General features: G+C 44.6%; 2 protein-coding genes and 1 long non-coding RNA gene across 3 annotated transcripts; 1 reads left to right on the top strand and 2 right to left on the bottom strand.

The window, feature by feature from the left end:
• Window positions 1–351: 351 nt before the first annotated feature.
• LOC141026453 (uncharacterized) lies at window positions 352–1,566 on the top strand. Its single transcript, XR_012188624.1, has 3 exons — window positions 352–774; window positions 934–1,070; window positions 1,537–1,566. It is a non-coding gene; the product is annotated as an uncharacterized lncRNA (long non-coding RNA).
• Window positions 1,567–2,800: 1,234 nt separating this feature from the next.
• LOC141027446 (uncharacterized) lies at window positions 2,801–5,674 on the bottom strand. Its single transcript, XM_073504476.1, has one exon. It carries the CDS (start codon window positions 5,672–5,674, stop codon window positions 2,801–2,803), a length of 2,874 nt encoding a protein of 957 aa, XP_073360577.1.
• A 90-nt stretch (window positions 5,675–5,764) lies between these two features.
• Window positions 5,765–7,320, bottom strand: LOC120968664 (uncharacterized). The gene is made up of 4 exons (XM_073504477.1): window positions 7,233–7,320; window positions 6,399–7,163; window positions 6,237–6,287; window positions 5,765–6,150 (listed from the first exon to the last, which is right to left on the bottom strand). Exons 1-4 carry the CDS (start codon window positions 7,318–7,320, stop codon window positions 5,765–5,767), a joined length of 1,290 nt encoding a protein of 429 aa, XP_073360578.1.
• Window positions 7,321–15,797: the final 8,477 nt, after the last annotated feature.

Below are 15,797 nucleotides of genomic sequence, written 5' to 3' on the forward strand. Positions count from 1 at the left end.
TGCTCCACGTTGACTAATGGTTTGATTTCCTAGTGAGCTCGTACATACATGTTTTCTCTCTTTGAATTGTTGTCAGATGAGATACAGTCGCAACTACTACATCGACACTGTTATATCTTTGGTACTGTATACTATTGCTGCCTACATTTACAATTAAGTTTGCTTGCCAACCCCCATGAAAAAAGTTCGTCTGCCAAGGAACCACTCAAGTGGATATATATTCTTCTTAACTATTCAACTATTTTTTTATCAGACCAGCTGCTGAACGAAAAACATAATATTGTTACCTCATATTTATTTATTTGCCTGCTTGATTGTTAGTCTGTTCCTCTGCGTGTGAGGAACGTAACAATGTCCTGCATGTTCAAATCAGTTATCTTGTCATTCCCCAATTTTCTTACCGTTCTTTTGGCCTTGGACAAGGTCAATCGGATGTGTGTGTTGACACAGATCTTTGATGTGGAAGTTAATATATCAGTCCTATCCGACCTCTCTATACTGTTTTGTTATATATACGTTGGGGATAGATGAAATAGTAGAAGTTAACTATGCTGGTTATTGTCATGTGTGGTCCATTACTCTGACCTTTTTGATTATCTAAAGAAAAGGGGTTTATTTACTTTGCTGATTTCATTCGAGCTCTGAATATATTTCATTCCGACATTTCATTTTGTCGATAATAACATTTTTCTTCTTTCTGAACATTTCTATGGGCAGATATTATCCTCCAAGCTATATGATATGGACAACACATGATTTATGGAACGAAAAGAGGTGATTTGTCGAACTTTGTCTCTTTTACAATTTGCTACCTCTTATTAAATTTATGATTTATAATCTGAGTTAACAAAACCATTAAGATATCTTATTTTGTGTAATTAGATCATGTCATACAGATAATTAGATTTCAGCGCATGATGTTCTTTACCCCAGCCGAGCATAGTGTGCTGCCGCGCCGTCGATTTCCACGAAGTGGCCAGCCCGAGCCGATTCCCCAATGTGTCAATGACTACGTCCGCTGCGTGATCCTGTGGGACATGACCAATCCATTGCCTTATCAACACATCGAGGTAACAAATCCCCTCCTAATACAGGTGCTTTGGTCGGCTGCTGGCTCTACCACATAGCCTTCCGTCCACAATGAGCAGGAGTTAATATTAGAATATGACCATCTCTTTCTTAATGATGTGTGCCTTGTATTTCCATTTTGCTTTCTAAAAATATCGATTCAGGGAACAAAAGGAAAGCATGATAATTATTATTTTTGACTTTACATTACATATCTCCAAGGTCCTATTTTTTGCTTGGTACGGGTAGTCATTATGCTTGGGCTCATGACCATGGTTAATCTATAGCATGGTTTAGGGTGACCTATTTAACATAATAGTGCTATATGTTTGCATTTCTTGAACTGTCAGTAGGAACCTATATACCGCAAAATATTTGTATGTCCCCTATGGAAGGATTTAGACAGTCAATTGATTTTGTCCCATCCGACTATCATGCAGTCTGACTTCAGATGACTATGTTTTTCAGGGTGAATTGAGTTCAGAGCTTTGAGCAAACAATTGCGATTTTGTAGCTGCAGTGGTGCTATTCTTTATCATTTGGTATGTCATTACTTCCTACCTACTTGAATTTCTCTATTCCCAATTCACGGGATTTTTACTTTTTGACATTTCCCTAAATGATTATACACAACTCTGATAATGCGTGCCACCCAGTTTTCGTTCTCTATAAGAACTGAGAAGTACATATGCACTTTTACGACATATAGGTTCATATAGATGTGTTTGGACGACATATAGGGAGAACGATAGGATCAGATGTCTGTGACATAGAAAAAAAAATACCGACATGTACATACTGTTCTTTCATAGTACATGCCATGTATACAATGTTCACATGCAAACAGAGCTACAAAAATATATTAGTAGATGAACCACAGTGATAGCTCATGTACCATCGGAAGCAACAGAGCTACAAAAATATATTAGTAGATGTCCTCTGGTTTGATATTTTGAAGGCACGAACAGAAAGAAGCGCACCTGATATGCTATAAAATGGACATTTCATGGCAGAATAATAGGTGGTTATAAATTGTGGTACTGTCCAGGTTCCAACAATTCATTAAAACTCTTATTTATCTGCAAGATACACACAATAGGAAAAGCAACTGACAGAATATGGCACAATGAAAGGAAAATAATACTACTAGAAATATTTGTGAGATCATGAAGATGTCAACACACATCCATCCGTTTACTTGTGCCAAACCTGCAACTAAGTAGTTAGAAACACATCATGTCTGTTTAGATATGTATTGAAAAGCCAGGATTATAAAATTCAAATAAGGGGCAAATAAGAGACTATATAGGACAAAAATAAATAACATTGACTGTGCCTGCTTTGGGGCCGCATCATAAATATTTCTCTAATGTAGAACACTCCAGTGAATTTTACAACAACGGAGTGACCCAGGCAGTGTGCAATACTTATGTAGGAAAACAAAGCCTAGTTTAGATGTAGTAGATGATTGATTACAAAACAACAAAAGAATAATATACATGCAATCCGGCAAAAGGAGAAATAATGTCACATACAGGAAAAATTGGCAACTTGCAAAGTCACAAATCCGAGGCAATATTATTAACATTTGACTTGTTGAATAAACATAATCAGTTGCTAACATCGAAAGATAAATATTTGTACAAGAACATGGAAGAGCACCAAATTGTCTGTAGCAAAAGAGTAAATCCTTTATCTTATTCAAAACCCGCCAGCTTCTTAAGAGCGGACTTCAGCCTGTAAGGACTTCCTTATAGACGATGTTCTTCATCGAGGTTTGTAAGGACAAGACAGGTCTTTTTCGCTTCTTAGGTTTACCGCTTTGCTTCTTGGCATTCTCCTTCTCCTTCTCCTTCTCAATGAGGATCTTTATGTTTCTCTTTGCGGTGGCTCGAGACAGTGCGACATAGAGTTGACCATGAGAGAACACAGGATTAGGTAGGTACACGCCAACAATCGGAATCGTCTGGCCTTGAGCCTTGTTAATCGTCATAGCAAAGCTAAGCCTTACAGGAAATTGCTTCCTCTTGAACTTGAATGGAAACATGTCGTTGTCAGACGGGCATAGGGGTATTCGAGGAAGGAATACCCTCCTACCTGCGTGTTGTCCGATCACGATTTCTGCGTCGATGGCGTTCCTCTCGAAACCTCGCACCACAAGCCTCATCCCGTTACACAGACCATTAGCCGGATCAATGTTCCTCAGAAGTATGACGGGGCAGTTGAGCTTCAGTTTGAGTGCATGCGGAGGCAGACCGTTGGGAGTCAATCCATTTAGGAACTCGGGAGCGTAGTAGCCATACGGGTCGTCTTCTGCACTGTCAAAGCTATGGTAGATTACTTCTTCTCCCCGAAAACTCTCTACCATGCGTATGTTTATCTTGTCGACGTTGTTGTTCGTGGTGGAGAGGATTGCGCGTGAAGTCATGTAATTCGGATCGGACATGTTGTCATCTAGTCTCGGAAACACATGGTCAATCAGCTTCTCCAGGTCGTCACCCTCGCCTGTAGACGGCACACAAATATCTTCAGGGAGTCGTATGTTTCCTTGATCATCAACTTCCTCGGTGCCATTGCCTACCCTTAGCAAGTAATCCGCAAACCAGGTGTCATTATGAGCCCTCATGTTGGTGACGAGCCTTAGCTGGCGCATACCCTTCCAGAGGTGTGAACTTCGAAGGGTTGCATCGATTATCTGACCCCGGGACCCCCTCCCGACGACCGGAAGCACCTGCCTGAAGTGCCCGCCAAACACAACAGGTTTTCCTCCAAAGGGTCGGTTCCGTCTTCCCATGATGTCGCGCATGCTGTTGTCCAGTGCCTCGACCGCCTGTCGCTTAGTCATGGTGGCCTCATCCCATAGTATCAATGAGGCCATCCTCAGTAGCTTGGCGGTACCACTCTGTTTCGTGAAGGTGCATGAGGCGCCATCGTCGCAGCTCAATGGGATCTTGAACCTCGAGTGGGCAGTCCTGCCTCCAGGCATGATAGAAGCGGCGACGCCTGACGTTGCGGTAGCGATAGCGATGTTTCCCTCGCTTCGAACCTTGGCGAGCAGCGCCCTGTACAGGAAGGTCTTCCCTGTACCTCCTGGTCCATCAACAAAGAACACACCCCCATCACCGCGTTCAACAGAAGCTAGTATCTCGTCGTATGCAACCCTCCGCTCCAAGTTTAGCGACGAAGCCAATTTAGTGTCGTTGATGTCAAAATCGACGTTGGATTCCTCGATCACTTCTCTGGCCTCTCCCTCGGTTGGGTCGAATGCATCGTCAATGCATGGAAGAGAGAAATCAGCTATGTCTTTGCCCATGGACTGCAACATACCCCTAATGTCAAGCAACACCATCTGTTCCACCTCAATCGGGCACGTGTGTGATCGCCGATAGTCATCAGACATAGGCTCGAAGTGCCTATCCCATAAACCACGCACGTCGCCTGGCTCACAGTGCACCAAAATTGTTGCGAAGAGCCTCCTGAGCGAACATGGCATCGCCCACTGCTCTGCCTCGGTAAGACAGTCGTCGAGCGTGTTATCTGCCTCGATGAGTCCCAACCTTTCGGCAGCCTCTCTAAAGCTCCCGCATAGCCTACCGTCCACGGTGAGCAGGTCCTCATAGGATGTCTTGCCAGCAACATGGTTTAGCAGCACACGCAGATAGTATCGCTCCCCCTCGGCAGGATTGGCAGACACAATTCGACCTATCTGATAACGCTCCACCCGCTCTTTCCAATACTTCTTACCCTTCTGCCATGTAAACCTTCTAGGAAAATCCTTGTACAATATATTCCTAGCCCACGGGTGGTTTTGGTTAGCTTTGAAATACTCTGTCAACATGGATTTGGAAGCTTTCTCAGAGGCGACTACGTCGGTCAAGTGAGCTTGCTCATTGAATGCCACCCTGTGCATATTCGGGAGATGAAGAGGCAACTGTAGGAGAGGCGGGTCATTGGCACACAAGGGGAAGCCAAATATCCTCCACATCGCCTCTGGAGGAGTAACCCACCTTGCGTCTACGTATCTTTTGATCTCATCAATGTTACCATCAGCGTCGGGCTGGTCGATGCTGAAAGAAGCCCTATCATGGCCCTTGTATATGTACTTGTAAAGGTATTTGACGGCCTTTATGCTGGAGCAAACCTCAACGTTGATGTGGCAATTGAACATCCGCAGAAGGTAAGGGTTATACGGCACAACCCAAATGTTGTCCAACATTTTACCCCGGACCTTAGCCTGCCGACCATTATCTCGACGACGATAAACAGGGTATGAGTCCTTGCCCTGTGCCGTGTTTTCATTGAACGACCGCGGGTATCTGCACTTGCACTCGTTCTGTTGCATGCAAACATTTTTGGGGTTGAGAGCACCGCATGGTCCATGCATCATATGTTTCACCACCAAGGCGTGGAGTTTAGGATACTTTTGCTTGTCTGGGAGCTCGGCAGAAATGAGTCGGTTGTACTGCTCTGGAACGACAAGCTTATAGGCAGAATCCATGATCAACAAAAAGTGTGCGTGGGGGAGGCCCCTCTTTTGGAACTCGACTACGTATACATGTGCAACAACAACACCCAGGATATTCTTCTTGAACAACATCTCTTTCATAGCCTCTAGCTTGCCATGGAACACACGAGCCACAAGATCAGGTCGGTCTTGCGCTGTCTGACCAGGAAACAACTCATTCGTTATCTCTTCCTAGTTAGGGTTGCAGGTCATGGTCAAGAAGATGTCAGGCTTCCCGTAGGTATGGACAATTGCCATGGCATCCATATGCCTCCGCTTCATGTTGCGGTCGCCACCTGGGTACGTTCCAGGTAGCACTATCCTTACTCCAACAGCGCTTGCCCGGGTCTCCCCGGATGTAATTGCATCAACAACTACTTTATACAGGTCGGCACGGATCTTTGTCTGGTTCTTCCTGTACCATTTCAACCTACAACTCTCAATCTTGATGTACATGTCCACCCCCCATTGCTGGAGCAATCGTGCTCCACAGAGTATGGGATTGAATATCCCAGGTCGTGTCTGGAGCATGTAACAATAGTAGTCTCTCACCGAGACGCATAACCTGCTATTCCCCTCTGCACATGGATGAGTAACGTAGGCATTAGGATTCATATGAGAAGTATACAATTCATCTAAACGACAGAATATGCATAAGGCTTACCTGCATCCTCCTCATCATCATCATCACCTCTACCTCTTGGTTGTTGCACAACTGGCCAAGGGACATCACGTTTAGGAAGTTTCGGGTGCCAACCGAGCTCCCCCCTTGGGTAGAAGAGTGGGTAAGAGAGAGGGTCATATGAGCCAGCCGTCACATGTATACTGTGCCTCTGGTTGTCATTCCCGCAAAGTGTAATTCTACGATCGAACCTCTTTGCTAGGTCAGTGCCCTCCACCCAAATTGCAGCGACCTCAGATGACAGAGGTCTATTATACTTCCGTTGGTCTAGTCTCTGGTCAGTGTTGAGATCTATCCTGTAATCATCGAGGTTGTCCCTGTGCACACCCAAACTCCTAAACTGCTGGGAGTACGGGTTTTCCCTGAGTATGTCCACTAACTTTCTGACGACATCTTGGTCTAATTGCTCGGTGGCAGCCTTGCGATGGGTTAGGCCTGGGTCGTCGTCGTAGAAGTACAACTGTAGATGATCTGGACGTGATGTTGGCCCGAAGGAATGAACGCTGTGGTAGATGGTGCCGTGCGCCCGGAACGTGTACACCCCAGACTTCATGTTTGTGTAGCTTTCATCAAGGCTGACGCCGAGGGTTGTGAAGGAGAAGTGGCCGTTGAAGAACCGTATGTTCTCCCGAAAATGCCTTGAGTCCGCATCCATGCTAGACCAAAGCCTCATTAGCTCCGGGACGGGCTCCGGTTGCTTCAGCTGGATCTGCCCACTGCGACAGCAGAATCCCGGGGCCTCAGACACAAACTTCTTGGCCTTGCAGTGATCGCAATTTGCGGCGTGCTTCAGGATGTGTGTGTGGTCTGGGAGGTTTGAGTAGACATAGTCCAATGGATCATGGTCGACATAGGTATTGTGACTTGAGTCTTCCAATTCGTCGTGCTCCATGTCATCAGGATCTGAGCCTGCAAACAGTGTTTATAATTAGTGTGATATTTCAAACGGGTGGATGTTGCTCAAGTGGGTGTACATACCTTCACCAGCAAACAGGTAATACTCGTCGTCAAAGAGGCTATCAGGGTTGACATTATCATTCATGAGACGACTAAGGTAAGCGTCCATGTCGTCTGCTCAGGTGCGAAACCAATAAATGAGGGTTCCGTCTCAAGGGACGCAAGGAGAGTAAGGATGGGAGTTTTACCTTCACTTCTGATCGTGTACTCCGGCGTGCTAGATGAGGTCGAGGCACCGTGTGCTTCCACTACGGTAGGTTGTCCAGTTGAGCTCATTTTCGGTATGGAGATGGACCTGACGGTTGGGGTCATCACCCTACCTGCAAACTTTTCATTACGTCGATCGCGTAGAACATTCCTCTCACCATGCGGAACTTGCGTACATTTTTTTTGCTTGACAATTTTCTGTTGACGCTTCTTTGCCACCATACCACCCTTGCAAGCTCGCTCTCTCCTCATTATCCGCTCCATTATCCGCTATTGTTACCGGATCACTGGTTTGCTGGTCGGCATTTTTTAGGTGCACATACCTCTCGATGAGGTCGCCATCTACAGCACTATCATCGAAGGTTCTGCTTAGGTATGCACCTACAACACTATACATCATTATTTATATCTCATGAATGATTACATGATGAAAGATGATGGTTGATAGGATATGTACCATCGGTTTCGGTGTTGCGAATGTATGTGGGGGCCGCATTGACCGTAGGAGCATGATCTATTTGTTCACTATCGAATTGTTGCGTGAGGGCTGAAAGTGTGAGAGTCGGACAATGTGTGTGAGGGTTGGACAAATGTGCTAGTTAGATCTGGACGTGGCATTGCGATCGATTCAGCACATGGCATGTTTTTCTTTGCAGAATACTTTGCCTTTCTCTTTGCACTTGACTCCCCCCTTTCATCCTCAGTCATGGTTTTAGGGTGTTGCACGCGCCATTCTTGCAACTTCTGATTTTTTTCTTGAAGATCGATCGTTCCGTCACCCACTTTTTTCCGATAACTTGCTCGCCTCCGCGCGTTTCTCTGCTCAATTTGCTCGTCTGTTAAGTCACCCTTGTGTTCTTTATCAGGCTGTTTTTCATCTAGTTGCTTGCTGGCTGCCTCCTCTTTTTTCTTTCGATAAGCAGCTCTCCTCCGAGCCTTTATTTGCTCTTTTTTCTCGTCAAGGTCCACCGAGAATGGTTGACACCCATTAGTGATATCACCAAGAGGTAGCAGGGGAACATTTTGCATATCTGCACGGAGGGTTTAGGGTCTTCATTGTTCAAGAAGATTTCATGTACTACACAAACGCTTAATTTATATATCTGCACGGTCAGGTTAAACAATGATGTAGTTGGGTTGGTATCATCGAGAGGTAACATGGGAACATTTTGCATATCTGCCCGGAGGGTTTAGGGTCTTCATTGTTCACCGAGAGGTAACAGGGCTGGTTGAAGCTACTTCTTTATATAGGGTTTATTTTTTATAGAATCCCTCCGTGTCCATACATAAAGTCTGTATGTACTCAAAAGTCGTATGTCTGCCATATATCGAATTGAACCCTAAATGATCAGGAATTGTATGTTAACACAGTGGTCAACTATTGGTCAATTATTTTTATTCTCTATTCTTGGTCAATTATTCGTGGGGTTGGGGTGAGGAAACATATGTCGCCTACATTATTCACTAAGAAAGTATACATACGGTCATCATATTGCTGAAACATAAACATCCTTACCCGATATCGTAAGGGCAGTCAGATTTTCATCTTTTTGCTTGCTGGCTGCCTCCTCTTTTTTCTTTCGATAAGCAGCTCTTCTCCGAGACTTTAGTTGCTCTTTTTTTATCGTCAAGGTCCACCGTGGTTGGTTGACACACATTAGTGATATCATCGAGAGGTAACCCACCCACATTCAGCATATCTGCATGTGAAATGATATTAACATTATATTGTGGAATGGAGGGAGTATATATAATATCATCGCAGTGCCTTCCCATAAAGCATTCTTACCTGACATCGTAAGGGCAGACAGATTTTCCTCTTGTTGCTTGACGGTAGCCTCCTCTTTTTTCTTTCTATAAGCAGCTCGCCTCCGAGCTTTTATCAACTCTCTTTTTTCATCAAGGTCCACAGAGGATGGTTTATCTGCATTAGTGATATCACTGTGAGGATGGCGTGGAACATTATGTGGCCTCTCTTGCCAACTGTCACGTTGCATGCTAGCTAGTTATTTTGTCAGATAACTGAGAGCTGGCAACGAATCTACATTATATAGGAATGAGATTGGAGGGTTGTCTGCATCATGTTAACATAACAATATATTGGACCGAAACAAGGCAAAGTTGTAGGCACATGGTCTTAACCTTTCGACAACATAATACTTACCCGAAATCAGATGGGAAGGTTGATGAACATATGTCCTTTCACAATCGGCCTGTTCAAGTATCGTCCTGTCCGAGTGAGTGATATGGACTCCTACAAGTCACACGCTTGATCTTTTAGAATCGGTTATGCCCAAGTCTGTTAGGTTTGATTTATCACATAAAAAGCATAAAAGCAATCTCAGTATATATGCACAGCCTTAGTGTATATGCAGCCTCTCTTGCCAACTATCACGTTGCATGCTAGCTAGTTATTTTGTCAGATAACTGAGAGCTGGCAACGAATCTACATTATATAGGAATGAGATTGGAGGGTTGTCTGCATCATGTTAACATAACAATATATTGGACCGAAACAAGGCAAAGTTGTAGGAACATGGTCTTAACCTTTCGACAACATAATACTTACCCGAAATCAGATGGGAAGGTTGATGAACATATGTCCTTTCACAATCGGCCTGTTCAAGTATCGTCCTGTCCGAGTGAGTAATATGGACTCCTACAAGTCACACGCTTGATCTTTTAGAATCGGTTCTGCCCAAGTCTCTTAGGTTTGATTTATCACATAAAAAGCATAAAAGCAATCTCAGTATATATGCACAACCTTAGTATATATGCGGCCTCTCTTGCCAACTGTCACGTTGCATGCTAGCTAGTTATTTTGTCAGATAACTGAGAGCTGGCAACGAATCTACATTATATAGGAATGAGATTGGAGGGTTGTCTGCATCATGTTAACATAACAATATATTGGACCGAAACAAGGCAAAGTTGTAGGCACATGGTCTTAACCTTTCGACAACATAATACTTACCCGAAATGAGATGGGAAGGTTGATGAACATATGTCCTTTCACAATCGGCCTGTTCAAGTATCGTCCTGTCCGAGTGAGTGGACTCCTACAAGTCACACGCTTGATCTTTTAGAATCGGTTCTGCCCAAGTCTGTTAGGTTTGATTTATCACATAAAAAGCATAAAAGCAATCTCAGTATATATGCACAGCCTTAGTACCTGGACTACTTGGGTAATTCTTGTGAACATTGTCGGCTCCAGGTATAACCCCTTCATTAGAGTCGTCACCATTTGGCCCCTCCATCGGGCCTGCAACATCTCCTGTGATGGTGTTCGACATGTATACCAAAATATGTAGCTGAACATATACAAGGAGGTAGATATATACCTGGAGTATCATATGTGCTATCACCATCGGTCTCAAGTATCATCCGTTCGGAGGGAGTAATATGGAATCCTAGAAGTAAATATGTTGATACATTAGAATCGGGTGTGCCCAAGTCTGTTAGGTATGATTTTTCAACTAAAAAGGATAAAAATAAACCTTATACCTGGACTACGTGGGTAAATTTTGTCAACATCATCGGCTACGGGTATAATCCCTTCGTTAGAGTCGTCAACACTTGTCCCCTCCATCGGGCCTGCAACACATATATAGTTGAACATATATATGTTTGACTTGTGTAGCACAATTTATAGGTGAACATATACCTGGAGGTACATGTGATGAAGTCGTCTGTTCCGCTGGCTTGCTGTGTGGAGTCCCCATATGTAACTACTAAAAAAAGACATGTCCAACAGAATCAGGTATCACGCAAAAACTTGTAAACTGACTCTGCAAGCAGATCACATGAAATACCAACATTACTAAAGGCCCGTTCCCATTGTACAGAAATTCAGTCCATAAGGGCAGGTTGTTACAGATTTATGAGTCTTGCTATATATATGAAAATAGAAAGTCATGTCGAACAGACTTTGCTACTTTTCTTTTTTTGTGAACTGACTCTGCTGGATACATGTTAAGAATTCAAGATGCTAAGATGTCCTGTTCATCTGACTGCAGGCAGATGAAGGCCGTCGAAGATCACAAGCGCAGCTTGCTATTGTACAGGTTCAGAATTTAGAAAGGTAACCTACTTTCATGCGAACTTACCTATTCTTTGCTATTCAGAATAATTCTTTATCTTCCCATTGCTGTGTTAATTGATTCATATGTGGTTGTGCTATTCTTACAAGGATGTCCATCAAGGTTGTTTGGAGGGACATAATGAAACCTCACAAGTTCTACTTCGCCGATTCTTTCCGAGAATTGTTTCATTACTTTGGAATCCAGTCAAAATCCAGTGAAAATCACTCTAGAATCCTTCTCCGTAATTGATTCGCAAACTACTCTCAAGGACTGCTCTGAACCACAAATATCGTGGGCACATGAAGTTGTGGTGTTGATTGATGCAACTATGTTGTACTGTTTCAGTGACTGTTAATATTTTCTGCAGGAAGGATAACCAATTCAGTACTAAAAGTATTTTTCATGTTATCTAAATTGAGGGCGATCCTTTGTACACTAATATGATGCGTTTTAGGTCACGGAAGTATTGACCACGAGTCCATCAGGATCGCCCTGATCTATACACGTAGACGTAACAAAGAAAGAAAACCTGTGTGTTCATACCTGGGGTTGAAACCGTACAGCGTCGCCGATCGCACGTTCCGCGGCGCCCCGCGATTTAGAAACTGCCAGCGATCCAGAAACGTGGCGGCGGCCCTGTCGAGTCGTTCCGCGGCGGCGGCGCTGTGGAGTGCGCAGATCGCACGACGGCTGCGCAGATCTGATCGGCAGCGGGGTATGGGGATCGGCGTTAGGGCGATCCTGATCGGCGGCAGGGTGTTGTTTCTTTGGCTACGTGCGTGGGTGGGGTTCCGTGGGTGGGCGTGGGGGTGGCCCTGTCGAGTCGTTCCGTGGCGGCGGCGCTGTGGAGTGCACGGCTGCGCAGATCTGATCGGCAGCGGGGTATGGGGATCGGCGTCAGGGCGATCCTGATCGGCGGCAGGGTGCTGTTTCTTTGGCTACGTGCGTGGGTGGGGTTCGGTGGGTGGGCGTGGGGGTGGGGGTAATTTGATGGAAAAAACCGGACGAAAAAAAACCAGTCGAAAAAAACCCAGACAAAAGTAGGGGGACTATTCAACCAATTCGTCCATTAGGAGTAGAGATAACATGCATCAAGCATGTTTTCTTGAAACAGAAGAAGATAAGGCTTATGTTGTACAAATGTTAGCGGTATAGTCAAGGAATATTCGGAGGGCCCTGTGCTCTTGCAGATTTTGCCTGCTGTTACTTCTAGGTTCAAGTAGACAGGGTAGCGTGTGGACTCGCAGAGGCAAAATAACTGAACTAAAAAATCGTCTTATATTTAGTTTTTTTTGACACCTAAAATCGTCTTATATTTAGTTACAGAGGTAGTAGTTGATCGCCAGTTCAGTTAAAAAGTTATGACGCTCTTCAGTCTTCAGTATGTGCGGTGTGGGGCTGTACTACGGTTTCTTTCCAGTTGTTTGACTGTTACTCGGTGCAGAGTGCTTGATAAATTTTGTGCTCTGATTGAGAGAAACAACAAGCGGGCTGGTTGGCTGGCACTCTGTATATATTTTTTGAAACGTTCTGGCACTCTGTTTTGCCGCTCAAAGCTGAACGAGAGGACCGGTGTCACCACAGAAGACAGAGCAACAACTTTGACCAGACAAACTACAACATTCTGTTAAAGGTTGTCTTGGAAATGAGAAGTTAAATGCTCAAGAAGTGAGGGCAGCTTAAGCTAGCATTCGAAACTATCTCCAGAGAGGAAAATGGTGGCGACATTCTGAAGTTTTCGTATGCACCACAATCCCTTAACCTGCTTGCCTTTTTTTTTTTTTTACAAATGCTAGCTTAAGCTGCTGGTATGATAGTGACACGGCAAAACATCTTTCTTGCTAACTATAATGTGATTTAATCATTTTCTTCTTAGTTGTGTTACTACTCTTGTATTAACAGAAAATATATTTGTGTGGGTGAAGATGCACCACAGTGCTTGTTGATTGTGCAAAGCTTACACCGGGCTAGTTGCTCGTCAGCTTATTAGCTGAACATTTCTCTGGGTTATATCTCCGTTTTGATGTGTAGATGATGCTGTGTTGATGCTGGCTGCCCATTAGGTCCTTCCCAGTTCATGTGGCTACTAGTCCACTCTTCTGATTAGGATATAAGTACAAACAAGTCGTTTCAATAGCTTTCTTACGTCCATCAAGTTGTTGAAGTTAAATCCCTGAACACCCGAATGGCAAAAGCTTTCTTTTATTATGTTTTTATGACTAAATTAATTCAGAAAAGATGGTGGTTGTCGGTGTCAAAACCGGCAGATCTCGGATAGGGAGTCCCGAACTGTGCGTCTGAGAATCGAAGGTAACAAGAGACAGGGACACAATATTTACCCAGGTTCGGGCCCTCTTGATGGAGGTAATACCCTACTTCCTACTTGATTATCTTGGATGAGTATGAGGTTTACAAGAGTTGATCTACCTCGAGATCGTAATGGCTAAACCCTAGATGTCTAGCTTGTATGATTATGATCGCCCCTACGGACTAAACCCACCGGTTTATATAGACACCGGAGGGACCTAGCACTATTAGGGAAAACCTTATACACAGCATCTTAGCAGTAGCGCTGGACAAAACAGGGCGCTGCTGCTACTTAGTAGTAGCTTTTTTAAATAAACCGCGCTACTGCTACTACTTTAGCAGTAGCGCGTTCGGCGAAACAGCGCTGCTGCTATATTTGTACTGGGCGCAGATGGCTAGCCCCACTTAGCAGTAGCGCGTACCACTGACCAGCGCTACTGCTACGGCCCGTAGCAGTAACGCGTTTCTCTGAAACGCGCTACTACTTACTTACCTTATCCTGCTGGAGCGGTTCACCCTCTCACACTCACTCCCTCTCACTCGCTCTCGCCCGCGCCGAACCCTACCGTCGTCCGCCGCCGCCGCGCTGCTCCTCGCCGAGGTACTCCCTCCTCCCTCCACCCCCTCCTCCTCCAGCCGCCCTCCTCCCACCGCCCATCTCCCTCCCCCTCCTCCGGTCGCCCCCTCCCCCTCCACCCCTCCATCTTCCTCATCCGGCAGCCCCCTCCCCCTCCTCCCCCTGCCCCTCCCTCCTCCTCCGCCCGCCCCCTCCTCCTCTCTCCTTACTCCTCCCTTCCCCTCCTCCCTCCATCTCTTTTTTTTTCTTCTGTTTTTCACTGTAGATTTTTACTATTGTATAATGTAGTTTTTTTTACTGTTTTTAGCAAGTGTTTAAAATAATTAGTAAGTAAATTAATAAACTAGTTCAACTAGTTTAGTTTTAGTAAGAACTAGTTGAATTAATAGAACTAATGTATTTTTAGTAAGAAGATTAATATAACTAGTTGAACTAGTTTATTTTTAGAAAGAACTAGTTTATTTCTATTTATAGTAAGTTTATATTTAGTAAGAACTAGTTGAATTAATAGAACTAGTTGAACATGTCACATTTGTTGTTATTTTTTTAGTTTAAGCAATTATTCCCGCATCGACGTCGACGAGGCCTATCCCGCATCCTCGTCGTCGATACCCATCGTTCGCTACGGTTTTAGTTGTATTAGTGATGTTATATGTATGATACTATTCGGGATGTATTAGTGATAACTTATAGGGTTTTTGTTTTTGCAGAAATCAAGGAGCCCCTCCATCATCCCCGCCGTCGTCCCCGTCACCGACCCCCTCCGACCTCGAGGTGAGACCAGTCAAACATGTATATCTTGTGTTGCTCAAATAGGATATGTGGTTGCCCAAGTGGCCGGTCATGTTCAGGTTACACCTCCGAGTGGCCTATGTGTTGCCGGAGTGTTGATTAATTTCCGTTCCGGCAAATTTCAGGCGCTCGATATGTCCTGTTTTAGCAAAGGTCATGCCGGAATTTTCCGTGAATTTTGGCATGACTTGTGCTAGAATATGTAGGAAATATCGAGTGGCCTGGATTTTCTAAAAAGATAATTAAACGATATTTCGGGTTGATTTTAAGTCTGTCGAGGCCGAAGAATCCCGACTGTTGTCGTGGGGGTCGTTTCTCCTTCTTCTCCGGGTGCTAGACAATTTGGTGTAATGCACTAGGGGAAGGAGGAGTAACGACCATCACCGACGGTCGCAAATGTCAGAGAAGAATCAGTGAGGGAGAGTTTCCACCATATATGAGAGGACGAAGAATCCCGACTGTTGTCGTGGGGGTAGCTTCTCTTTCATTCCCGTGTGCTAGACAATTTGGTGTAATGCACTCGGGAACGAAAGGAGGAGCTACCATCACCGACGGTCGAATATATACACCACGTGAGCTGAGAGTTTTCAAGAAAAGACTCGACAGACCGATAGTCAACCC

The sequence above is a fragment of the Aegilops tauschii genome, chromosome 7 (assembly GCF_002575655.3).
Source record: "Aegilops tauschii subsp. strangulata cultivar AL8/78 chromosome 7, Aet v6.0, whole genome shotgun sequence".
In the NCBI taxonomy this organism is placed as follows: Eukaryota; Viridiplantae; Streptophyta; class Magnoliopsida; order Poales; family Poaceae; genus Aegilops; species Aegilops tauschii.